Consider the following 27,969-nt stretch of genomic DNA (forward strand, 5'->3'; position numbering starts at 1 on the left):
TCAATTCAGAGCGGCAGAACAAGGGAAATTGGTTAGCGAACTGAAATCAAGGTAATGTATTTCTAATTTCCCAATTTAATTACTCAATTTCTACAATGAATGTTGTAATTAGGGTTCTTGGTTTTGAATAAATGAAATTAGGGCTTTACAAAATTGTGACATTTAGGGCAATTCTTTTGTATAGTCTAGTTTAGGGTTCATTACTGAACTTCTATTGTTTTATTTGCAGCAATTAATTGCTTCCAACCATGTCTCATTCATCATATCAATCAGCTCGACCATTTCCTTCAAAATGCTATTGCGGAATTCCCCCAAAAATTGAGACTTCTTGGACAAGCCCTAATCCTGGGAGGAGGTTTGTTGCCTGCAAATTTTATGATGCTATGAGTGGTAGGCGTGGCTGCAAGTTTTTTGAGTGGATTGATGAGGAAATTGTGGAGTGGCAGAGGGTGATAACCAACTAGCTTGTTTTAGAAAAGAAGTTGATGAGGGCTGAAATTGGTAATCTGAAACAAGAGGTGTGCTTGCTGCAAGATCAGAAAGCTAGGTTGGTTGCACAAAATGAGAAATTGAGCAAGAAGCTGAGGTGCACATCCATGGATGGTTGTTCCCCTTCCAAAACAGGCTGCAGTGCAGTAATCTTTTATGCTGCAACTGCCATGCTCATATTAGTTTTAGCTAAGCTTTTAGTTGCTTAAGTTGTAGTAGGTAATGCACAATCAGGTTATTGCCACTAATTTTTTGTTTATGTTGTAATAAAGTGGAAATAAACTATGTTTGTGTGCAAGTTTGTTGTAAAACTCTTTTGCAATGAATGAAATGAAATTATTGGTTTGTGAAAGAATTGCAATCTTTCTTAGATAATATGTCCCTTGTCATTGTTGCAAAATTTTAAATAAACCCCATACAAAGATCAAGTTCTGAATTACATGACTGATTGATTATAAATGTATAGCAAAAGAACACTTGAAATACACATTGTTTTAGGCAAATAACTGAACATACTAGCCTAGCTTTTGCAGAACACTATGCCTACATTACCAAAGACCTACATCATGACTTCTTCCTAAACTATAAAGGCTTCCAATGGTGCTTCTTGTTGTTGGACTTGATGGGAAGCTTTCCTTTAGGAGTTGGTTTTGCCTTTCCCTTTGAAGTAGTTTTGGAGGAGGGTTGAGTTCTTCCCTTAGCTTGTGTTATGGATGACCCTGCCTGACTGCATTGAGGATCACCATGTGTCTCAGCAGCTTGACTTTCTTGGGTTGGTTGTGGGGCATATGTCTGCAGGTTAATTAATAAATAAGTACATCAAACAATTAAAAAAAAGGGTAAAAAAGAAGAAGAATGAACCAAAAAAAATACAAAAAGGATCTAACCTTTCTAAGGTTCCTGTCCATTTTCTTTTTCCTTTGTGCCACTGCCCACTCATCAGTAGCATAAGGCCTACCACCTTTGTCTAATTCCTTTGGTGGGGCAGGAGGCTTCTTGCATTTGTTCTTATAATGCCCTGGCACCCCACAATTAGAACACTTGTTCTGTTTCTTAGGCCTTTTGACAAACCTAGACTCTTTATCTTCTCCTTTCTCTTTTCTTCTCTTTTTTAGGGATGGTCTTCAAGGCATCTTCTTGATCAATGGTGGCAGAGGCTGTACCATGTTTGATTTCTCCCATTGCTTCATTCCAGGCTTGGGTTTGATGGTTGGTGTATAAGCTTGCAGGTAGGTTTGCTTAGTATAGTACTCATGAACATAATCTTCAGGCCTTAGCCTTTTTTAAAAAATGCAAGCCCAAGCATGAGGACAGGGAATTCCAGTCAACTCCCAGTGAAAGCAGGTACATGTGTTGTTATTCAGATTGACAACAAACCTGTCACCCTCAAAATCCACCTCCCATATATCCATCCTAGATGGCACAACAGTGCACTTTGAAGCATAACTTGATATCCATTTGAATACTTTGCTCACATATGGCATAAACCTTCCCTCAAGTCCTTGAACCCCCTCCCATTTTTCTGTATTCCTCTTCATAACATATCTCCTGATCCATTCAAGATAGGTGATAATTGGCTTGTCTCTTGCCTCCCTCAGAACAGCATTAAAAGTCTCACATAGATTATTCAGCAACATGTTTGACTTAGATGTTTTTCTAAATGCATGTATTGCCCAATGCTCTGGAGAGATTTCATTTAAATAATTGTATGCATCCTCATCCAATGCATGCTAAATGACCCTCAAAATCAACCTAATTGATGAAAGATGTAAAGTTTAAACACACTGTCAAAAAAATCTAATCACATGCATGTTAGGTAAGTGGATCTGCCATACCTTGTTAGTACACCTAGATGCTTTCCAGAAATGCTCCTTGAATGTGTCACCATGGAACTTGAGCTTAAAATTAGCCCATATATGTCTTGCACAGAACCTCACCTCTACATCTGGTGCCATGACTGCAATTGCCTCTATTAACCCCCTGGAATAGCATACAAAAATAATCTAATGACTTATTTAGTTAAAAAATTAAAGGAACATGTTAATGAAATTGATAAAGGTGAGTTATATTACCTTCTGCCTATCAGACATCAGTGTCAAACCTTTCCCATTTGCAAACCCCACATCCTTGATCAGCAGCTCAAGGAACCAAGTCCAACTATCTTTATTCTCAGTTTCGACTATTGCCCAAGCAACAGGGAAAATATTATTATTCCCACCTTTACTGAAAGCAACCAAAATCATCCCTGGAAATTCTCCTTTAAGGTGACATCCATCCACACCCAGTAATGGTCTGCATCCTTTCTCGAACCCCTCCCTACATGTTTCCAAACACACATACATCCTTTGAAAAAAGGGAGGAGGTCTCTCAATTCCTTCTATGAACACAATTGCAGATGAACCTGGGTTATACTTTAGAATTGCAAACCCATAATCAAAGATTCTTGCATACTCTTCAGCTGAATCCCCATACAAAGTCAGTTTTGCCCTGGCCCTAGCATACCAAGCTTTGTAGTACCCTATATGTACACCCAAATTCTTGTACACCCTCTCCACAAATCTGACTAACTTCCAATTTGGATCAGCTCTCCAATCATCAAGGTACTTCACAGCCAAGTACTCAGAACTCACCTTTGTACTAGAATGATAGAAACCACATGTGTGGTTGGGCCTCAAACTCTTAACCTACATAGTTGACTCCCCTGGAAACTGTCTCAGATAGATCTTGAATCTACATTTGTTTTCATCATTACACTTACACTCTCTCAGCTTCCTATGCTTCTTATCCCAAGGACAAGACTGACATCTATTCCTACAGTAAGAAGTTACCCTAAAGCTACTGTTGTGCAATAAATAGTAATCATAGTTGTTCTCAATACTATGATTCCTAATTGCCTGCCTCACTGCTATAACATTTGGAAACTTAAGCCCTAGACTAAAATTAATCTTGTTCTTGAAATCAACTTCAGGATTGAAGGTTGGATAAGGATCTACCTCATCATCTGATCCTTGCAAATTCCTCAATTCCTCAGAATCATAATCAATCTCTTGTACATTTCCTAAGTTAACCTCCTCTTTAGTAAACTGAGTTGCATCTCCCTTAACTTTTGCTTTTCTTTCAGATGGACCCTCTTCAAAAAACACATCACCCACTACACCAACATTACCTTCCTCACCAGGCTCAAAATCAACATCTAGATCTGAATTTTCAGAATCTGTAGACCACTCCCCTTCACTACTGCAATCAGAGTCCAACCCTAAATTTACAACTGCCTTTCCCTTTCCTTTCTCTGTTTCTTTATTCCTTTTCTTCCCCCTTTCCCTCTCTTTCCTCTATGGAGCCTTCCCTGCCTTCTTCTTTGTAGCAACAGTTTTCCTTCTAGGTGTTCCCTTACTTGTTGGGGAGTCAGATGTAAGTTTAAGTTGAGAAGCAGCTGGAGTAGGTTGAGATGCAGGTTGAGAAGCAGGTGGGCTAGGATGATGAGCAGGTGGGCTAGGTGGAGAAGCAGGTGGGCTGTTATGAGAAGAAGCAATGGTCTGGGGTGAATATGCAGTCAGGATTATTGAGGCTAATTAAAGAAGCCATGTGCAAGTCAAACTCTTCTTTGGTAACAACTTGTGCATCCAAGTCAACAACATCATCCTTGAATTTCAATGGGGATAACCTATCACTTTTTCTCAACCCCATTATCTCTTTTTTAATGGGTTTCAGTTTTTTTGGGGGTGATTTTTTGGTGTTATCAATGCTGGGTATGTTTGTTTGGCCTATTAGTCTAGGTGGAAAATATGTTGGGTTTTTGGACCTCACTGAATTGGACCAAACATCCTAAACCAAACTCTGAAGTTCATGGGAACTTTCTTCATTACTAAGTCATAAGCTTGTATTACTGCTCTTCTAACACTACTGACAGTCATTTGAGACAAGTAACAACTCAATTTCATAAACATTCCACCACCATGTATTGAGTCCTTCCCTTATTATATTCAAACTGCCCACCAACCCATATATTCATGTCAACATATTCAGGAGGATTCCTACAATTAATTAATCTAATTAGCATTCAAACAATAACAGATTTGAGTTAACAAACACATGCACAAAAACAACACATTTTCCCATAGCATAATTGTCGCAGAAAACAGGACATCAACCACATATCATATTATAAATTAACACATTAATTAATTAATTTATCTCACACAGTACTCCAATTACTTAATTAATTGTTTGTTTGCTTAATTTTTAAATTAGGGCTTAATCATTTCCCAATTAAAAAACTAGGGTTTTCAGTTTTCAATGAAATAAGGCAAAAACTTCCCATAAATTACAGAAATGTACCTCGTCTTGACCACTTTAATTTTTGTCGTTTATGAGTTGTCTCCATCTCCAATTTCTCCATTAAAGGGACCAACCTCTCTTTTTACCCAAAAATGCAGCCAACAGTACTAAAAGGCAGAAACTTTCCAGCTAAATATGGACCACACACGTAAGAGAGAGAGGGTGAATGAAAATGAAAGAGAGAGGGAGACAACTTGAAGGACAAATGGAGGAATATTCTCTGAATTTCAGAGATGAGTAGATGAAGAAAATGAAGAATGGAGTTAGGCGGGAAATAAATGAGGAGGAAGATAGGTAGTTGGGGGAGAAATTAAATTAGGGGTATAAGCGTCAATTCAAGTGGGATTTTTGGAGGGAAATCGTAAGTGGTGGGGCCCACAGCCGGAGATTCTTGCCGGAATAGTAGTCAAGGTAGTGCTACTCGAACGTTTTTGTGTTTTTGTGGTAGTTGTTTCAAAAAAAAAAAATTTAAATGATAGTTGTTTCCAAAACGCATCATTTAAAAGGTAGTTCTTCGCAAAATTTCCTAATATAAATGATGAATTACAAAACATTTCAAAACAATTTCAATACTACAACAATACACTTGGTCTCCATCGTCTCTTTCGCTCGCTCACCTGCACCTTTTATTTCACCCTCCATTGTTTCAGACCATCTTATGGACCATATCACTCTCTAATTTCGTCGACCATCATTTCATACTCTAAACCACATTACTCTAGTTGAGTTTCGGAAAGTCCGACTTTTGCGGAAAGAAAACCCGAGCCCAAGACCCGCTCACAATTAATATAACTAATAAGCATAATTAACAAGATAAGTAGAAAGACAATATCACCTTTGGTGTGTGCTTCTCTCCCTTTAATGAGCTCTGACTTCGAAAGCTTCGAGTCTCGCAAGTGCGACGACTTCCAATGGAAATCCACCCGCAACAATGACCCATCCGGCACTTACTCGGAGTTTATCCGAGCTAGAAAAAATATAAGACTACTCGAGTTTTTATGAACTTAAAGGGTTTCTCACTTTTGGAGATGCCTTATTGAGTTCAACTCAAGTGGGTTTCTCAAATCCCAATACTTTGTTTGGTATTTATGGAGAAATCCCATGAACATTCCACTCTCCCATCAATGTGGGAGAGTTGGTAAAAATCCTTTTTCCATTTTATTTTAAAATAAAAAATCAAAAGTAAAAGCAAAACATTAATTAATCAACAAGTGTCAAGTAAGGAGGGACAGAGTAGGTGTGGACCATAAGGGGGGGGGGCAAAGCCTTGCTCCCCAAGCCTCCCTAACCACATCACTCACATGCTGCCACGTGGCACCTAGCCTTGGGCACCAAGGGGCGCCTTGCTGGCGGTCTGGTGCTTGGCTGGGCCTGCCAGCGTGTGTGTGTGCGGTTATGACCCAACATTGCATGCTTGCGGTGCTGCTGGTGTGCTCGTGCTTGGCCCAGCAAGTAATGCGGTTGGCCTTGCTGCGATGATGCGAGCTGGCTGCTAGTTACGCCTAGCTTGTGTGCTTGGCTGCGATAGCCTAGACTTGCATGCAAGGCTAGCTCGGCCCTGCTAGGCATGCTGAGCTTGCGGCGCGAGCCTTGCCTTGCAGTAATGGCTTTGGCTATCCATGCTAGTCACCCTAGCTTAGGCATCGATTGGCTTGGCCAATATGATGCTAGGATTTTCCTGAATACTGAATTGTTGATTAATTGATTTTTACCGTCTCGGCGTTTTATTAATTCAACTCGACTTGCGACGTTTGGTCTCGACGCTTCTAGCTCGATATCCGACGTCTATCTTCATAATCCTTGAGTGACTCATTAATTCCTTTTTAATTCGTCGTGACGGATCGTTAGTTAGTTTGCTTGGGTGTGACCGGAAGGGTTCAGTCAAGATTACGCTGTAATATTAATTATACATTAATATTATTGATCGGAAGCGGCCTCCAACTAAGCATTTCGATCACTTGACCTTATTAAATAATTAGCTTTATAATAATTCTGAAACCTCTATCGTAATAATACACTTGTTCGAAGGACACCATTCCAATCAACGCTCTCATTACATTGACCATCGACCCTTCCTTTCCTCTCAACCACCTTACTCACCTTAAAGTCACCGTCGCCGACCCTTGCCTTAAAGCCACCATTGTCGACCCTCCATAGTGTCTTCTCGCAATGCCTCCAACATCATTTACAGTCTAAAGTACAATTAAATTCAAATTTAGAATTCAAAATTCAAAATTTTCATTTGCAAAATTTTCACAGTGACATTATCAAAACTATTGAAGTGGGACCTAGTGGGCCAACTGCTTTCGGCCAATAAAAACCCTTGTTTATGTGGGGTACACATAGATTATGATTATGTGTAGCCTTTTCGGAGTACATGATAAAGTTATTAAAACACCCATGATTTATGAGCCAAAATGACGTTAATGATTTGTAATGAATTAAGTACACGTTTCTCACAGAGAGAAACTTGGATTTTCTCTATAAAAACTAGACCAAAATAAAATCAATAAGGTTTTTTTTTAAAGGGTTAAGGCCAGTCAATAGTCCACTAATAGTAACTATCAAATTTTAGTTTGTTACTTCCTCTGTTCCTATATTTTTTCTCCATTTTCAAAATGTGGGTTAAAATTTGAAAACTTTGACCATAATAAATTTTCATTGTCCTACAAAAGAAAATATAGTCACGTGGATATATAAACGATTAATCACGAGTCTTGAACACCACGCAAAATTAATTGGGGCAAAAATAAAAGGACAGAGAGAGTACATGTGAGAGTGGGTAGGACTAGGTTTAGTTGAATACATCCGTTACATATAAGACCGACCCTACAGAAAGATAAAGACAAATAATGAGGTAGTGAAATCGGGGGCAGTTTTTCCCTCCCTCCTTGCAATATCTCCTTTCTCTCCAGTGTCCACTTTCTCACTCCTCCGTGTCACTTTTCGGCGGTCTGAAGCGTTTTTTCAGTTTCGAACATTCGCTCACCATTTATCCGTCATTTCCTAAGACAATCCTTCTCTCTCTACTAGAGTCTCCATTTTTTCTCTCTGCCGACCATGAATGAGGTCAGCTTTCTGCTGTTCTTAATTAATTTTATTTAATGATTTTAGTTTTGTTTAATTATTTTTTTCAAGTTCTGCTAATTTTTGGTGTTGTTCTTCAGCATTTTGATTTTGTTTAAGTTGAAGTAACTTATCAATTGTTTTGCTTTTGTGTGTTTAGTTTTTTTCGATTTTTGTTGTTGTTTACGGAGTATTCATTGTGTTTTTAATTGATTTCGTTGTTATTTGTTCAAATTTTGTTGTTAGTGTGTTGTGAATTTGCGATTAAATGCTTGAGACTGTAGTTTATCTACTGTTAGGACTGAATTATTCGATTTTGAGCGGTTGATTTATCATGCATGAGATTTTTGTTCACAATTGTGCAGTTTAAATTGTCTTTTTTAAGCCAATTTTAATTGAGAGGTATGATAAACTTGTGATTAAATTGCTTAACTTTACCGTCTTATCGAATTAAATGCTGTCGGATTTAAGTTGAATATTTTCATATACTTGTATAGTTCAACATAGTCCAAAGAGTCACTATATTAGGGAAATTTAATTGAGTGCTTGAGTCACTATAATAGGGAAATTTGGTTGAGTGACTATTTTGACTATTAAACATAACTTTTGTTACATGGATTCGATTACAGTTGTTCATTTTGCATGCTTGTCCAAGTGCTCGACTTGATTTATTTTGTAAAAAGTTTGTGTGTTTTTCACCTTTTTGCTAAAATCGAAGTGTTTAAGTGTCTTATTAGACTGTCAAGCATCTAACTCAAGTGCTTAGGGTGAAATAGGAGTGTTTGTTAGCTATTGACAGTTTTTTTTTTTTTTGTTGTGAACTAGTGTGTTTAAATATCTATATGTTGCCTTTTAGTTGGACCGCCTATGCCTTTATAACAAATGTTTTTGATAATAACGATGTCTCAGCAGTAGTATTTTAGACTCATGTTGAGAGGCACTTTATCAAAGGGATGATATTGTGCAAGATTGTGTTGGAAAATGTATAAATGGTAATTATCAGTACTAGAAATTGAAACTTCTTAAATTACTAATTTAATATTTGTGAAATACCGGATTACATAGTGTTCAAGTAATTTGTTTAGGAAATAGAGTTTTGTGAGTTTATGATTACTACCTACGGCCTACTTAAACAAAGATCTTCCAAAAAAATAAAAATTACATAAAATTATCTACAAGGTTGACAATTAAACACCAATTATTCTTCTCTCTCTTTCCTGTCCTCCCATTGATTTACTTATTTTCTTGACACATTAGTGATCAACTCTAGCTGTATTCAATTATCTACTACTTGGATCAAACTTCAAAATCTTTATTTAGAATAAGAATGCCAACTTAGCATATGGAAGCTCATATTGAAATACTGAAGATATATCATCAATTTTAACAGTGTAACTAAATTGTTTGAGAGAAGTTGCAGATAGAAAAATGTTGAAGAAAAAGAAAGTGTTAGGGAGACAGGGATTTGAAAACAGATTTGAATTAGGATTTGAATTATTAGGTATGGCAGTGTTATTTGGGATTATATAATTTGTCAGGCTTTTTTTAAATGATGTTGATTCAGTCTAAATTAATCTTTTCAATCTCTTATGTCCTAATAAATGTTAATATGTTTGGGTTTACTCAATAAGTCTACATCCTATGCTGGGAACCAAAACCAGGTTGTTAGACAAATTATACTCCTTAATGTTTCCATATACTCTGTGGGTTTCCTGCAGTTTTACTTTATTAACATTATGAAATGCAATACTTTTTGCTAAGCAATATTTTAATTAAAGTCCACTTTGAGGTCTCTTGTGCGGTGTGCCTGAAGGTAATGTGTAACTCATTGGTTAGAAAAAAGGTAATGGATTGTATCTGACTGTACAGGTATAACATTGCACCAGAATGCAATAAGTGTTAGGATATATGCATGTGTTTGGATTAAATTTTGTTGTTTAAATGTGGCCTAGCAAACGTTGAGTTGGTATGGTTAATCTATATTCTATATGTTATATATGGATATGGTAACCCTTGAATATCTTGATATTTGCGGAGTGCTGATTTGAAAGCTGGTTTCCTCTTGATGTGAATTGCAGGAGCTCCCTTCATGCCATGGTGTCTTATATTACGTATATAAATTTTATAGTGTTCTGGTCAATTATGAAAAGTGATGTTTGATTTATTGATATTTTCGACTGTTTTGGTTGGTGGTTTAACTATATAACAGGAATATAACCATAAGGGACCATGATTCAGAGTCTAGAATTCCACCTCCAATCATTTTGTTCTACCTCCCTTGGATATGTAGATAAATTTTTTTTTTTGGGAAAAGTTGAGTAGGTGTAATGAGTAAATATGTGGTTGGGTGTGAGATTGTGGGTTAAGAGGAGTAGTAAAGAGGGTTCTCCAATAATGGAATAAAGAACAGACAATCTTTTGATTGTAAATTTGGCATAATGTAGTATATTGTCATCATTTCAATGAATATTATGTCTATTTGTTATTTACTAGAGCACCAAGCTGTCAAAAGGCAGTCCCAATAATTGTGGAAATATCAGGCAACAACACATGAATGAGTGTATATTTATCTGGATTATTTGTCCTGAATGAGTGTATATTTATCTAGATTATTTGTCTTACTTGAGTGTTCAGTTTGTCACCGCTTGCCACCAACTTTTTTTTGATCCAGGTTAAGAAAGATGAACATTATATTGCTGACTTAGCATATGGAAGCTCTGATGCTAGACATATGTGGGCTGAATCTAAAGAAGATCAAGCCTCTGCACTGTATTTTGATGCAAACTTTGAGGATGCATTCAAAATTGATGATATATCTTCAGTATTTCATTATGAGCTACTTGCCAAAAATGGTAAGGAGACTCAGCTTATTATTAATTGTCTTATCATCTCCAATTTCTGAAATATTCAAGAGTTTGTTGCTTGTACTGTGTAACATATCTTATCATGTCTAATTTTTTAAAGAGTTGTATGAATAAAAGCACCTGAGAGCTGTGCAAATCCAGGATCAGTCCATAATGGTTACCTCTGTTGTGTGTTCACAACTCTACATTTAATTACCACAATAGTCCTGATGTGGTTATATAATTATATTACAGCATTCTAAATTGAATAATTTCATGTTTTTCTGAAGGTGGGCTGAATTCCTATATGACTGAAGAAGGGAAAGGCGAAATATTATGCAGTGTATGTAGCTCTTTTTTTTCTTTTCTTTTTTTCTTTGTGCATGTGAAAAACGATTATCATCAACTTCCATGGTAGGGTTGCATGCTTGCATTTATCTTGAAATAATTCCTAGCATTTAATACGAGTATATAATAACACTGCATTGTGATCTTTTGTTAACTCTGTGGTTCATTGTTCATGTTCTTGGCATTGCCTTCTGAGCTAGTTTGACTAGCATTTTCATCCTTTTGATTTCTTCTTTTTTATTTGATTTTTTTTGGCACTGTCACATTCTTTCATTCTTTTGTTTTTAATAAAATAATATTTTGCTAAAATGTGAATGTGATTTTTTTTGTGTTTATTTTTTGAATTTCGAATTTTTTTATTTGTTTGTTTGTTTGCTTTTTTTTTTCATCTCATTGTACTCTTTTCTTTCTGTAATCCTTTTTGACCACGTGATTTGTTGTTTACATCCTTTGCACGTTGCATATTTGTTTTGTGTGTTGTACAAGCTTCTTTCACACTGCAAGGTCAAAGTTTGTTCTTGTCTGTTGGTATTTGTTGCATAAAATTTCTTTTCTAAAGAGCTAGAAACCACTTTTTTTTAATTGTATTACTCTTGATAAAGATAAAGTGGTATTTCTGGCTTTGTTTTCGTTGTCAAATTATTATTTTCTTTCTATCTTGAATTGTTTGCTAATGGAAGTGCATTTGTAGGATTTTGATGGAATTCTGAATGAGGATAAATTAACCAACATACCTCTTGCTGTTAGTATCTCACATGCATCTGAAGATCACTATTTGGGTATGTTTTTGATGGATTTCATAATTGGGTTGAATAGATAGACTTAGATCACTAAAGATTTCCACTTTTGTGTTTTTAGATGTTGATTTTGATAAAAAGGTCCCTGATCTGGACTGTAAATTCTATGATGAGTTAAGTGTCGGTAACTTGAGATCTGAGATCCACTCTCCAGAAACTAGCAATGAAGAAGTTGGGGTATCTGAATCATCCGTGCTAGTGCCTCGATGTTTCAATGATCAGTTTGGAAAAACTGCTAAAGAAATGCATGGTGACTTGGGGAGCAAATGTAGGTATCAGATGCCAGTGGAGGATAATATGGGTTTAAAATGCTCTCTCGTTAGTGATGTTAAATATGTTCAGGCCACTAATGATGATCGAAATACTTTGGAGATCGGAAGTTCCTTCAATGACGATAGAGATAACACACATGTTTCTTTCCCTTATGTTAAGCCACCATACATTTCCATATATACACATGACGAAGTTGGCTCAGCAAGTCAATGCACAGATGTGGATGATTTTTGTGTGGAAGACCCATCAACTGACAGTTGTGCTGAAACTAAAATAACCCGAGCTAGACAAAGAAGATTGTGCAGACCTCCGCAGAGGTATCTAGATGGAACTTCATCCTTGAAGTTAAGGCTTCATAATGCTAAGAAACATCCTAGCAGTTTATTAGAGGATAAAGATCTTGGAGTTAGGTCTCTGAAGAAGCACAGCAGAAAAGCATTGGAAGTAAAAGCGTCAAAGACCTGGGCAAGTGATATGGTATAGACATATTACTCTATACATTTCTGTCTTTGTATGTGTACCTACTTTGCCTTTTATTACTTGAATTTATTCAACTTTTAAATTTAAGTTATCTTGAATGGAGCTCATTTGGTCCAATGTTTGCACTTGAAGTTGGTAAAATTGTTTTGGAAAATGTTTATTTTTAAATCATATCAGTATGTAACTGAGGGATCAGATCGTCAATGACTTTTTTATTGCTGAACAGTGGACTAATGGAGTCCTAAAGTATCAAAAATGGCTAGCCAAACTGGGGATTATTTTTGGTGGTTGTTTTTGCTGTAAAATTTACTGTGATTTCTTTTACTCATTGGTAAGAATATACTTCGTATATGTGTATCACAGCAGTTCAATTGTAGCCTGTCCCTTAATTTGAATCTTGATTTCTATATATGGCAGCTGGAAGCTTATTGCAGTCACTTTTTTTTTGGTGATCCATGCTGTTTGCAGGCTTATTGCTGTTAGCAATTAACATGACACGCATTTTGCAGGAATTAGATTCAGATGAGGAATATGAGCCTGTTGAGTCTAGCTTCAATGGCAGAAAATTTAAAAGGAATGACAGAAGGAAGAGTTGCCAGCCCTGGACTTTGGATGAGGTAGTAGCATTGGTTGATGGAATGTCTAAGTTTGGTCCAGGACAATGGACTGCTGTAAAGAAAACATTCTTCTTATCTTCTCGTCGTACTGCTACTGATATCAGGGTAATTTATAATGCTTGATCTTGCTGTTTCCATTCTGCATCTTTTTTATGACTGCTTTTTTCTGTGCAAACAACCAACCTTGGAAATTATCTGCCTGTGGTGGTCTTTGCAGGATAAGTGGCGGAACCTTGTAAAGACTAATTGTAGAAGTTCAAAGGGGAAAAAGGTTTGGTTTTACATGCTTCTTGCTTGCATATTCATTTTGACCTGCACCTCAAATGACTTATTTGGACTGATGTATACAATCACATTTCATGAGTTATCTTGATCTTTAATAACTTATACTGTTGAAATCCTTTCCTTTCATCATCTTTTGATCTATGGCTTGCATTCAATAATCTTGATGAGTAAAACACTTTTACATAATGCTAACTATGTGGGTTGTTCATCATCCACCTTCTGACTAACATAAACCATCATCCACCTTATCATAGCATGCCTATTTGATTACATACACTATCTTTGTTTTCTGTTTTTGAAATTGAAAAATTAAATAATTGTTTATGAGCTTGTCAGAACAAGACCTACTATCCATATAGTTCATGTTTCTTAAAAAAGCTTATTGACTTAAATCTAGAGTGGTTTTAGATTAACTTGGTGCCCTTTGTTTTTTCTGAGAGAGAGATCTTTGTATTTTTGCGGTAAAGATAGGATACTAGGAGTATTTGTGAATGATTATTCTGAAGTGTATTTTGTGTGTATGTTTATGTGTTTGTCTTCATTGTTGTGAAGTAGTTTGGGACTCTAAAGCTTCCCAAAGAGCTTTACATTTACTTCATAATAAACAGCCATAAATATATTAACCATAAGCATAATTACATATGTCAAGTAAGGGACCTGAACTTAAAGAGACCATAACTGAATTAACGCAACACCAAGTTATCTTTTATTTCTAGATTAATTGTTATATCTAACACTTGTCTTTGAGGGATGATTCTAGCGTAGTCGACAAGGGATGATTCTAGCGAAGTCGTCGACTACGGATGACTATACTAAGAGATTAAATCTAAACCGTTTATTATGTATGTTGCTTAATCTTTACCTTTGAATATTACAAATTTTAAAAAATTTAAAAAAACCTAATTTACACATCATTTAAGTTATGACCAGTCAGCGACCAGTCATTGATCAATCAGCTAAGTGTTGTTTGTTTTTCTGCTTTTAGAGGGTAATTATTTATTTATTATTTTTTTTTATCAAATTACAATATTACAAACTACCATCCAAATGAATTATTATAAAATCGATTGTAATTTTTTTAGAGGAAAACTCATATTAACAATTTTAACCTTTTTTAATGGTGTACTTCATCTTCATCTTTTAACTTTTTCGTCCAAAACTCAATCTTAAATTACCAAACTATATATGATATCAATAAGATTAATGTATAATCATCATATTTATGTGTCAATATAGTAATAATTTATGAGTTTGAAATCAATGTAATTATATGTATACACAATTTGATTAAAAAAATTGCGTTATATCTTATGACATTGTGTTTAATTTTATTTGTCGTATGATTTTGTGGTAAATTGTGATTAGTCATATGATTTTTTTAGTAATTCGCCATTGTTAAAGCTTGAATCTACAATGCCATTGTTTAAGTTGGTCGTTTGTTTTCGTTGAATATGAATTTATTTTATTTTATTTTTGTACAAAAATAAATAAAAATTAAATTGAAAGACTTCTATAATTTTAGCCTTTTTATTTGATTGTTTGATTTAGAAAGCGTCATTTGGGAGAAGGAATATATGAGAAAAAAAAAAAAAATATAATCAATCTGATTTTTTTAGCTAAAACAATACAACGATATATTAGGAAAAAGATTGCATCAAAAAATAGATTAGGAAAAAGAGAAAATGCTATTCATTTTAAAAAAATAAAAATATTCATTTTAAAAAATTAATCAGCCTTCGTTGAAAAAAAATTGATGATTTCCGTTTTTTTTTTTTTTTTTTTTTTTGAAGCCGATAATTTCAATTATGGTTTTTTCACCAAATGCCCTTGAACTTTTCAAAAATTCACTAAATACCCTCAAGTATTTCAAAATTCACCAAATGCCACTGATGTTTATTAATATTCACATCGTGACCTCTGGCGTTAAAGTTTCGTTAGCAATAAAATTTCATTCACCAAATGCTCTATCTTTGTTAGATAATTACACAAAATACCCTAATTTTTTGGAAGTACAATGTCTAGTTTGAAATTTAAAGAAACTAGCTGTAAGTTATGATTTTCACCCTTTTTTTTGCATACAGAGTCGATACATAGCATCTCTCTTATTTGTTTAACCACAAATTTTTAACACCATGAGTTATCAATCTAAATAATCCTCCTCAATGTATGAGTACTTTTGTGTAAGAGTTGCAAACATCCTCTATTCATAAAAAGAAGTGGCGGAGACCTCGCAAATAGAGAAAAAGAGGGCCGAATGATAAAGACGTGATTACTTACAGGCTTATTAAGGAGTATTTATGCAAATAAAGGGTGAAAACCAAAACTAACGACTTGTTTCCTTAAATTTCAAACTAGATGTTGTACACTTGTGCTTCAAAAAATAAGGGTATTTTGTGTAATTATTTTACAAAGTTAGGGCATTTGGTGAATTAAATTTTATTGCTACCGGAACTTTAACAATTTAACGTCAGGAGTATTTTGAGGTCACGGTGTGAATATTAACAAACGTCAGTGGCATTCGGTGAATTTTGAAAAACTTGAGGGTTTTTGGTGAATTTTTGAAAAGTTCAAGGGTATTTGGTGAAAAAACCGTTTCAGTTATTTAGTACAGTTAAAAAAAGTAAAAAAAAAATTAAAAGTGATTTCACTTTAATACTTCGGGAGGGGGGGGGGGGTGTGTTGATTAGTACTCAATCTTTGACTAAAACTTTCTTTAATTATCTTTTTTTTTTTTCTTTTCAATTTTACAATATATAAATGTATCTGATAAATTTATTTTATTTCTTTTGAAGTAGAATATATATTATAATTATTTTTTTCTCAAATTAGTGTTGACATTTAATTTTTTAAGATACTTCGTATTTGATTATAAGTACTACGTATTTAGATTTTGGAATATTCGTATTCATGTATAAAGGAAAGATGAGTTTTAATTGAACCTTGTTATTTATCAATGACATTATATTTGATTCTTTAACCATTATTCAATTTTCTCTAAACAAAGGGTTTAAATGTTCTATTTAGAGTTACTTATACATTTTGGGATCTCTAAAATATTGATTTTTTTACATAGTAAGATTTATTTATTATTATTATTTTTTTTTGTGTGTGTGTGTGTGCAAGTCAAGTATAATTATTTAAGTTAGGATGAACATATGTTCCTTAAAATAAGGGATAGTGGATTGTTGCTTTCTTGCTTTATTTTTTATGTTTTCATGTCTTTTCGAATTAAAAAATTAGATTAAAATTAAATTTTTAGTCAAAAAGACATTAAAAAGGTGTGTTTGTATTTGAATTAAATATTTTCATATTGAATATATATTTTGTAATATTCAAATGGGACCCCCCAATTAATATATAGGGAATCTCAAATGATTAGGGTTTAATCAAAATAGATATACAATACAACAAATTTAAAGTATATATATTAAATTGTTGTTTTTTTTTTTTTTTTTTTTTTTTTTCAAATAGTTGTATATCATATATGTTTTGTGTCTAATGTTTCAGAAAAATGAAATAAAAGATTATGTATGTTTTTGGTGTTAATATTCTACTTTTTTTTTTCTTCTAAGATTTATAGTGATGGACTAAAAAGCAAAGGGATAACATGCGATTGGTTCATTCTTTATATCGCTCTTTGGATTTAATTAATGGGTTATTCCATTAGATTATGACACATATATACACTCACGCACACACACGTACACACACAATCTTAATTAGGACTACCTTATTTAATTGTAATTACTTTCAAATATTCTTAATCGGAGCTACGTAATACGGAGATGATTATTCGATTAGATAAACGGGTTGGGTTTAGGTCGGTTTAGTGTGGGTTAGGTCAACTCGGGTTGAGTCAATTCGGGTTTATGTTGTAACCTATGCGGGTTGGGTTCGGGTTGGGTCATGCTTGAGTCGGGTCACGTGAAGTCATACATCTTATTGGGTTTGTGTTGAGCTGAGTTTAGGTCGAGTCAATAACAGGTTGGGTTACATTCTGGTCAATAATAGGTCGGGTTACATTCGGGTTGGGTAAATATAATAATAGGTAAGGTTTAATTAAGGTTTTAACGGGTTAAAACGAGTTAGGGTCATTCTCTGGTTCAAGTCAAGTTCGGTTCAAGTTAATAATTTGTGGGTTATAATCAGGTCGGATCATTTCCAATTAAGTCTAGTCATATTTGGGTTTGGGTCTCAAATACTGGGTTAATTTGGATCTCGGGTTGATTTCAGGTCGTGTCATATCGGGTTCAGTTACATCATTTTTCAGGTCGGTTGGTTAACAATTCATGTACATATTGAATTATATATTGACTATTGAATTTCTCATAGTAACTAGTTTATTGCACAAGCACACAACTACATAAGTGACACACATAAGATGTCACTAATTTCATATAGTATAATCTTATATTCTTATTTGCGTGGCAAACATCATATTCTTAATAAATAATTTAGAAAGGAGTATGTAAGTATATAAGTATGTAGTAATAAGGTGGTCTAAATTGAATTTAAGGTGGTTTTAAATCGGGTCAGGTCAACAACATGTTAAGTACTTCCTTTGTCCCTTTTTTTTTGCCCTATTTGACCATGAACGGTCTCCAAGACGCGTCTTAAAACGTTTATATCTTTATTTTCATACACGTAAAAATTATAAAAACATGATATTTATAAAATATACAATAAGCCGAATCTAACGAGACCACTTATGACTATATTATCTTTTATAAATTAACGGTAAATTATGGTCACAGTTTTTAAAGTTTGACTCAAAAATGGCAATGGGGCAAAAATAAAGGGACCGAGGGAGAGTACTTAATTGGGACTACTGAGTGCCTTCTTTTTAACAAAAGATAAATGTAGTAACCTTCAAATATTCTTTATTGTGACTTTATAATACTTAATTAAAACTTCTTGATTTGATTATATATCTCCAAATATTTTTATTAGGACTCTATAATACTTAATTGGGACTGCCTAATTTGATTGTAGTAACCTTCAAATATTCTTTATTAGGACTCTATAAAACTTAATTGAGACTTCCTAATTTGATTATAATATATACCTCCAAATATTTTTTTATTGGGATTCTATAATACTTAATTGGACTGCCTAATTTGATTATAATACCTTCAAATATTCTTTATTGGGACTCTATAATACTTAATTAGGAATATATAACCTCGAAATATTCTTTATTGTGACTTTGTAATACTTAATTAAAACTTCCTAATTTGATTGTAATACCTCCAAATATTCTTTATTAGGACTCTATAATACTTAATTGGGACTTCCTAATTTGATTATAATAACCTTCAAATATTCTTTATTGGGACTCTATAATACTTAATTGAGAATACCTAATTTGATTATAATATATACCTCCAAATACTCTTTATTGGGACTTTATATTACTTAATTGGGGTTGCCTAATTTGATTTTTTTGGATATCACCGTTTGAGACTTTAACTAACTAAACTATTTGATTATCTTCATAGTTATAACTAATAAGTATTCTATGTGAAGCACAATTTATTTATACAAGTAATGTAAGATAATAAAAAATATTAAGGTTTTTTTTTTTTTTTTTTTTTTTTTTTTTTTTTTTTTTTTTCCGAAAAATCAAAGAGTTATTGATGTAATAAGTAATTAAAGAAAATATATTGATATCTTCCACTTTATCTTAGTAGAAGACAAATAATAAAAAAAATACTTATCTTACATAATAAAGATAGTATCTTTTTTGAAAATCAATGAATATACGATGGAATAAAATAAGATAAGGGTTGATGAGGGTGTGTCTATTATTATTTTTGTAAGTCAATGAATATTATTTTTTGATTATTTGTTAAAACTAAATAAAAGCTTTATTAGTTATATACTTCGTATACAATAAAATATTCATTTCAACTCTATTCAATTCAGTTGACTTCTAAGGATTTTTATTTACTACAGTACAATAATAGTGTGAATAGTGTTTAATATACTTTAGACAAACAACAATTTGTTTCATTAAAATCTTTTTGGTATTTAGATCATTTAATTAGACAAACATATACGATAGTGGTATAAAAATAGTTAAATAGAGTATCAAATCTTAAATATATTAGAAAATTAGTACTTGAACGGTCAAAATTAATAATTCATGTATTTATAATTTTAAATATGTCAAAAAACAAAATTATATTTGTGAAATCAGTCAGCCAAAATATAACTAGATTTATATGAATATTCAAATACATTTATTTATTTTAGTTCAAAAATACATTTTTATACATGCCTAAACAAGTATGACAGTATTGCCATATAATTATATATAAATGTATTTCAATTTATATGCTAAATACACCAGTTTGGTAAATCCAATAAACATAATTATAAGATTGTAACAAATTATTTAAGGTACTAGTCAAAAAAATAAAAAAAAACCAAATTATTAAAGGTAAAGATAAATGAATATAAAATTTATTAAATTTTTTTTAAAACAAAAATCCTCAATGTGCGCCTAACTAACAGGGAAAGGATAAATAAAGACAAAAATTATCAAAAATTAAATAAATCCTCAATTTACGTTTAAGGCTTAACTAAATTGCAAGTCTTTTTTTCTTTGCTATTTACCTTTTTTTTTTTTTTTTTTTTTTTTTTTTTTCATTCTTTGCTATTACTTCATTTCCGGTTATATTTTGTTTTTATTATGTGGTTTATTACCTCTAGAGCTTTAAAGTTCTTCATAATGGGGATTACTCCCGTTAAAAAAAAAAAAAGAAATAATGGGGAAACGATTAAAAAAAAAAATTAAAATATCGTTTCAGATCATATAATAATTATTGTACATGAACATGATACATGAGTTTTGAATTGTATTTTAAGAAGTTACATTGTTTAATTATCCTTTGAGTTGTGATTCAAATGAATTAACTAATTTGATTTTCTTATGATTTAAAAATACAGACATAATTGTGATAATTTGACATTGCATTTACAAGTTATTCATAGATTTTAGTAATTTAGGGGATAATTTGGTGAAGGATGAAGGTAAATAATTAAGTCAAAAAATGAGGTTCAATGTTAATGTTGACAATGGAGATTAATAATAGAGATGAATCATGTTGAAGGCTTAAGATGATTATTTTTCGATTTGTTATATTTCTAAGATAATCATGTTTAAATAATAGTATAATTTAATCAATCTTACTTTAACATTATTAATAAATCAACCACGGTTTAGATCTAACATTTTTATCGGTGAAGGATGAATGTTTTGGTTGAAGATGATATAGATTGAAAATGAAGTTCAATTTAATTCATACGAAGGTTAATAAGGTTAAAGATGATACAAGTAGTTGAGGATGAAATCTTTTTTTTAAAAAAATTGATTTTATTAAAAAAAAAATATAATGTCGTTTAAAATAGTACAAAAAAAAAAGTTAACCAAACAATCCCTTGATGACTGTATAGTGTATATCATAGGTGTATGATTGGACGGCTAGGATTAGACAAATGATATATCAACGGTTCAGTTTTAATCTGTTACCATAGTCGCCCATAGTTGTCCGTAGTCGACGACTATACTAGAATTTTTTTGTCTTTGAGAGCTAAGTCTTAAATCCAAGATGCTTTATGAGCTCTTTAAACTCCTCAGTCCAGAACAATTTGCAAAAAGGTCCCTCCATGTCTAGAGATTTTCTGTAGAAACACTAGCCCTGGTCTCCATTCCCAAACTGATTTCGAGAGAGCACAATTAGTTAGTGCTCTATGATGATGTCTGATTATTGTAATTCTGATATGTAGTACATTAGGTTAATACTCCCGTTTCTTTTCAAGTCTCATAAACTGAAACTTGATCTTTAAATGATGTTCTTGTGTAATCAGCTTTTTGTATTGTAATACCTGACGTCCTGACTTATACATAAGATCAACCAAGATGGTTTTCCCAAATTTTAAAGAAATAAATGACTATAATAAACCAACCTTTTACCAGTTTGCTAATATAAAGCCATCCTTTTGATTCTTTTTCAATAAACTTTTTACAACTATTATCTTCCAATGATCCCAAGTGAACGGCCCCTGAAGAATAGGTAAATTTTTTTAGTTTACTGAGTTGAGATCAACGGTGATAAATTTCCACTCCACAACATCTTATTTTCTTTCTCTAAAATAATAATAATAAAATGTATAACCCACCCACAATTCCATCAACAATACCATAACCTTCAGCTAACCACCTTGCCGCCTCTCCCAACACCAAGCACCACCAATGTTGCTGCTCTTCCCATCACCAAAACCAAAGTCCTGACCCTCGTTGCCCATCCGATCACTAAAAACCCACCCTAGCTGCCCTTGCCGCCCTTCCAACAACAAAACCAACCTTGCTTTCCTTCCCAACACCAAAACCACTACCCTCAACTGCTTCCATCATCAAAACAAAAGCGTCCGCCGCCCCTTCACAGTGTGCCACACCAACAATATCACCGCACACTTGTCTTATGACGGTTGATGTTGTCGGTCACAAGAAGAGGAAGGCGACACTGATTAGGTAGGATGCGATGGAGGAGAGGAGAGAGGTTTCCCTATGGGAGCGAAAGAAGCAAAAGAGACCATGCGTTGTTGCAGTCTCGTTCTCGGCAATTCATAAGACCTAGGCGAAATAAGTATATATATATTTTTAAGTTCCTATAATTAAAAAAAAAAAAAAAAAAAAAAAAAACTAACAATAACCAATAACATGTATGTATAATTTGACACATTAAAAAGTATGCTCACCACAGAAAATTAGTAGTCCAAGTTACATTATTTAAAGGTTGGATTTATTACTGCAAAATGATCAAAAGTCATCCCAACAAAAAAATAATACCCTTAAAATCACCTCTATTTCAAAGATTGCAATATTACCCTTTAAAAATCTTACAATTAAAAAATCACTTATCTTCCAATGTACAAATAAAACTAAATACTTGTAGTTTCTAAGTCATCTAAGCTTGGTCAAAAGTTACCCTTATACGAAGTATACAATTTACGTGGTGGTTAAAAGTTATTCTGACATAAATGTTTTACAATAATCATTTTTTTATTAGAATCATCATGAACATGAGAATGACTTATAGTTAGATTAAAATTGAGCATTGAAGGCATTGATGGGTATAATTGCGGAAGTTGGTCGACATTAAAAGATATAAGAGTGAAGGGGTGGGGGGTCGGTGGTACCGGGCAAAGTGGTTGTTGGTGGTGGTGCTTGTGCAAGTTGGTGAAGGAGGTCGTGGTCAGGTGGTGGTGATGGGGAAGAGAGAGAATGAAGTGGTGGCTAAAGTGGTTTTTCTTATTAACTTTAAATATCAAAGCTGAAATATAAAATTTCTAAACCAATTAGAAAGTGCTTTGCATAGGTGACCGACTATAAAGGTTTGTTTACCGGTTGGGAATGTTAAAAGTGGATTGGTGTCAACGTTTGGATTACAAATTGCTTAATGGTTATATTATTAGAATCAACTTTCCCATTTCTTAAGGAATTTTCTAATTAGATTGCTTGATTATGAGATGAGTGCTTAGTAATGTATTTTGCTTGTGTTGATTAAACAATAATTTCTTAATTTTGTCACTAATTAAAAAGGAAAAAAGGAGAGACTTTTGAAAATAAGGAAATTTAAGATAATCCTTTAATTTTTTTTTTCATTTAATTTTTTTAATTAATTTATTTATTGACTCAACATATTTGATACTATTAGCATCTGTAATGCACACTCCATTTTATTTACTCAATTACCCATTCTCTTTTTCTCTCTTTTTTTATCCTCATTTGAATGAAAAAACACTTTGGATTTTGTTATGATATGTTTCCCCCTTTTTTTAATCGCACCATTTGCACTTTTTTCACTATTCACACGGCTCTTTTACTACAAAGTCTTGTATGAGGTGAGTTTACGTTTTTCTTGTTTTATTATCGTCAATTTGAGGGTAATATTAACACTTTTACAGTAACTTTAATCCCTTTAAGGATAACTTTCAGTTTGTAATGACTTTAATTGTATTTTAGTATGTAATTTGCTATGTTTTAATGGATACATGCTAAGAAGGCTAATGTGACTAATTTAATGCATTTTAAATAATTTTTAAAGAATAAAATTTATTTTAGGAAAATGGTAACTTTTCTAGTATATTAGGGTAACTTTAACCGTCTTACAATAACGTAATGAAAGTCCGCCTTAATCAATAATTTGTGTTGTGAGTCTGTAACTATATTTTGTGCTTTTTATGTTAGAAAAAATAGTCATGTGAGATCTTATTAGATTTTTATTTTTATTTATATTTTAAAATGTATTTTTTCTAATATATCCTATTTTTAATTGCACTAACTAGAAGTGAATTAAGGATAATATTACCAAAGGTTTTTAAGTGTCAAGTATGAAACTCTAAGTGGTATAATTAAAATAACGGAGGAAGTATATTATATTAGTAGAATAGGTTGTGCATATGTGATCATGCTTGTGGTCTTAGGCTTTAATGTAATTGTGAATCAATACATGGCAAGCAAACTAATGCCCTGGTGCTCTCAAACCCTAATTTATTTTTGGATAAATTGGTAAAAATAGTCCCAACTTTTGCTTGTTCGTCCAAAATAATTCAAACTATGGATTATCTTAAAATGATCCGAACTTGAGGGTTATTCAAACCTGTTAAAGTGGTTTTTGTTTTGTTTAAGTTACACGTGTCTCCACGTGATCCATTGAAATAAATTAATTAAAAAAAAAGAAAACCTAAATATAAAGCCCCACCCAGCCATGCAACCCCATCACCACCCAGGAGCCTCCCTCCCAAAAGGCCAGCCTGGTCCCAGTCTCCACCGTCTTCGGCGGCCCAGATCCCCATCCCCAGCGCTGCATTTCCCCTACCCCTTAAACCATCAAACCCCTCCCCCACCATATGAACCCCCAACCAACCCTCCCCACCCTCGGAACCTTCTTGTTGACTAGGGGTTCCGAGGGTGGGGGAGGGTCGGTTGGGGAGGGGCGGTTCAACCAGGGATTAGGAGGGGTTCCGGGTTGGGTATTAGGGTGGGGGTTTGGTGGTTCGGGGGTAGGGGAAAGGCGGTGCCAACATGGGGAAGGGGGGCCCGGGCGTGGGCGGGGATGAGGGGATGTGGAAGGGGGCCGTAGCCGGTGGTGGGGAGGGGTGCTCGTGGGTTGGCTAGTTTTTATTAACCCTTTTTTTTCAATTTTGTTTGACACGTGTCCTCTTAACTTATTATGTAGTGTATATCCTAAAAACATGACAATTCTATGACTTCTCGATGGTTCACTTGAGCAAGTTCACTTCAGTAATCAACACCTTCTCAAGCTATAAATTTGTCACCTCTTTTTGCCATTTTCCAACCACTCCCATAGTTTAAACCCTTCTGTGCAGGATCTTCAGGCTAATATAATTCGCATTTGATGAATTGCCATCTAGGATATATTGAACTCCATAACCTCAACAATGCCATAGGTACACCACACTTGGATTCCATAGGCTGCCTCGCCCTCAAACCCACCCAAAGCACTTGAGTTTGACATTCTGATGCTAAAATAAAGAAAGCTTTCAAGTTCAATTTGTCCAAAAGATTGTGTAAACACTTAACCAAATTTTAGGGTTTGTGAATAACAAAAAATCGAAGAAATAAGTTGAGTAGAAAATTAAGACCTCAGGTCTTTTTGGACAAATAATTTCCAATATTTGTATTAATTTGCTTCTCTGTACGTGTGTCCAATTTCAGGACATAAAGCACTATGTCCTAGAATTTTGAGTTTTTGACATGTGGGATACTTGTTCCAAAAGATTTCTTTTGCTCTTTCTTGCTGTTTGTTAACACATATTAATCAGTTTCTTTCTCTTCTTTATATCCCTGAAGTCGTCTACTGTCATTCACCCCCCCCCCCCCAAGTCCTCTACCCATTCCTGGAAACCCAACACTTCTACCTGAGTTCAGGTAACGTACATGGTATCTAGGAGACATTAAGGGAATCAAAAGGGTCTTTTACCTTTCTTGCTGTTTGTTAACACAGTTAAAATCATCTCCTTTCTCTTCTTTATTCCTGCAAAGTCGTCTACTCTCATCCCCCCACCGCCAAAAGATTCTCCATTCCCTTTTCTCTAGATTTCTACACTACTTCCACCACCCATAATCTGTTAACTCCATCCACCACCACAACCACACTTAACTTTTAACTCCATCCATTATCATCCTAACGTCGATCTGATCAGTCACCATGAAACCCACCCACTTACCACCATGAAACCTGCTCACCAACCCCAATATCCAATACCCATGAAAATCAACCCAAACACTACAAAAACCACCTTGCCTAACACCAAGAAAAATCCAACCACCAAATATACCAAAAACAATGAACGAAAAAAAAAAAAATCCACCTCAAACTCGAATGAACATCCCAAATACGTCGAATGAATATCCAAATATATCTTTATATCTTAAACGATGGTTTTAGAAGGTCCAAGTCGACCATAAAAAATCCATATCTGCAGTTGTAGGGTCGAATTTTACCACTAAAACCTATGTGAATGGTTGAATGAAATGGCGGTGGTGAGGTAAGCTAATACATCAGCAAGGAAGAGATAAAGAAAATGGTGAGAGGAGTCTAGGAGATACTCTATGTTTGACTTCTGTGTTTTGTGTAAACCATTTGACCCAATCAACCTACTATATCAAAGGGATTACATACATTTGCTTCCCTATCCTTTCCCCTCTCAACCAAATGGCCCCTAATTGTTTGGTTTTAAATAGACCATCTTCTTGTTGTCTTCATGATTTTCGTGTCACTACATCAACTTATATTGTAAGCTCTTTCCTGTAACTGTGTGATCTACATTATCATCATAACTTTGTGAATGATGAAGTGTTCGGAGAATGTTCTACTTTGTTGTGTTAGAAGGTGCATAAACAATGTGTGATGGAGCTGCTTCCAATTGCTCAGAAATTCTCAGTTATGTGTATTGATGCTTTTCATTTTAAACCTGCCTTTTTAGGATATTTTATTAGGCCTGAGATGAGAGTCTTTTTCTTGTAGTGATCCCAAAGGAATATGTTACATGATCTATAGTAATGTTATTGTTTTGATACGGAGGATTATCAGATGATTTGGATGGGTCTGAAACTCCGTTTTATGTTCAGTGTAGTGGACAGCCACTTGAAGTTTCTTTTGTCCATGTTCGTAACATTAACCTTCTGATTATGTTAAAAGTGTATTTATTACTCTTTAAATGCTGCTTCTGAATAATTCAGTAGAAAATGACAAGATGGTTTGCCAATGAATGAAATTTTGCCTAAAAAGAAGCACTTAGGCGTGCAAGGAGGATTTTGCTTTCTTTTCTTGCTGCGGTTCTTAATGGACAAGTGTTTTCCGGACATGGTTATTCATCAAGTGGAAAGACAAATGTTTTACTTTCTGATTTAGCCAGTTTGTGAAAATTATTTATCATTTCTTAGTTAACATTGTAGATTGTACACTTCAACTCTCATCAAGTATACTTGTGATAACCCTCACCACTCAGTAGATAGTTGTTTAATTTTGGAGAATAATGTTGATAATGCTAGATAACGTGTTTTCTCATGCAATTCATATCGTTTCTCATTCTTGATTTTTTAATCATGCCTAAGTTGTGTATTAGACATTGACGTACGTGGTCTCTTACTATTTCATGTACGATTATTGTCTTAAGCATGCCAAGTGGTAGGCAAATGCAACAAACTAGTGTTTCACAGAAATATGTTGTCTGTTAGTCACTTGTGAAATTATACTCACTTCGTCTGTGAATTATTTTTCAGGATGATCAGAGGAATAATTCGCATGTGTTGCCAAATCCTGTAATAGAACGAGTAAGAGAACTTGCTAGTGCTCCTCCTGTTCTGAGGGGTAGAGGTAGAGGTGGCCGAAAACTTTCAGCTTTAAAATGCCCTGATATGCCCCCTTATTTAGCTGAGTGAGGCAGTTCTGTTAGTCATTACAGAAGCTGCATTTGATGAGTAGTTAGAGGCAAAGATTTGTAACTGTTGAGATGATAAAAATCTTTTTTACCTGATACAATTGAATTCAGTGGTCTAAATTTCGACCCTTACTAGGCTGATTTATCGAGAGTTCTTAATAGCTTTTTTGCATCAGAAAAAGGAACAGAAACCATACAGCATAGTTAATGCTTTTGTCATCTTCCATCTACAAAGTAAGGATATGTAAAAACCTTGATAGGTAGCTGCATTACTTGAGTTGCCAATGTTGCCATCATCTGCCAATTGTATGTCTCTAAACATGTAAAGTCTTCTGTTAGAATGGAGATGTATGGGCGTTGTTATCTTTTCACTTAAATGTCCAAATCTATGGTTAATTTCGGATGATGGTAACCAATTATTATGGTCACCTTATTGCACAAGTAAGCGTCTGTTTATTT

The 27,969-nt window shown here is 33.8% G+C and overlaps 1 protein-coding gene across 1 annotated transcript; it reads left to right on the forward strand.

The window, feature by feature from the left end:
• Positions 1-7,699: 7,699 nt before the first annotated feature.
• On the forward strand, positions 7,700-27,881 carry LOC110683658. The gene is made up of 8 exons (XM_021860050.1): positions 7,700-7,896; positions 10,565-10,745; positions 11,027-11,079; positions 11,776-11,863; positions 11,943-12,631; positions 13,144-13,356; positions 13,469-13,522; positions 27,353-27,881. The coding sequence occupies exons 1-8, from the start codon at positions 7,888-7,890 to the stop codon at positions 27,509-27,511; spliced, it is 1,446 nt and encodes a 481-aa protein (XP_021715742.1). The 5' UTR covers positions 7,700-7,887; the 3' UTR covers positions 27,512-27,881.
• The last annotated feature ends 88 nt before the right edge of the window (positions 27,882-27,969 follow it).

This window comes from Chenopodium quinoa, unplaced genomic scaffold, assembly GCF_001683475.1.
Source record: "Chenopodium quinoa cultivar QQ74 unplaced genomic scaffold, ASM168347v1, whole genome shotgun sequence".
In the NCBI taxonomy this organism is placed as follows: Eukaryota; Viridiplantae; Streptophyta; class Magnoliopsida; order Caryophyllales; family Amaranthaceae; genus Chenopodium; species Chenopodium quinoa.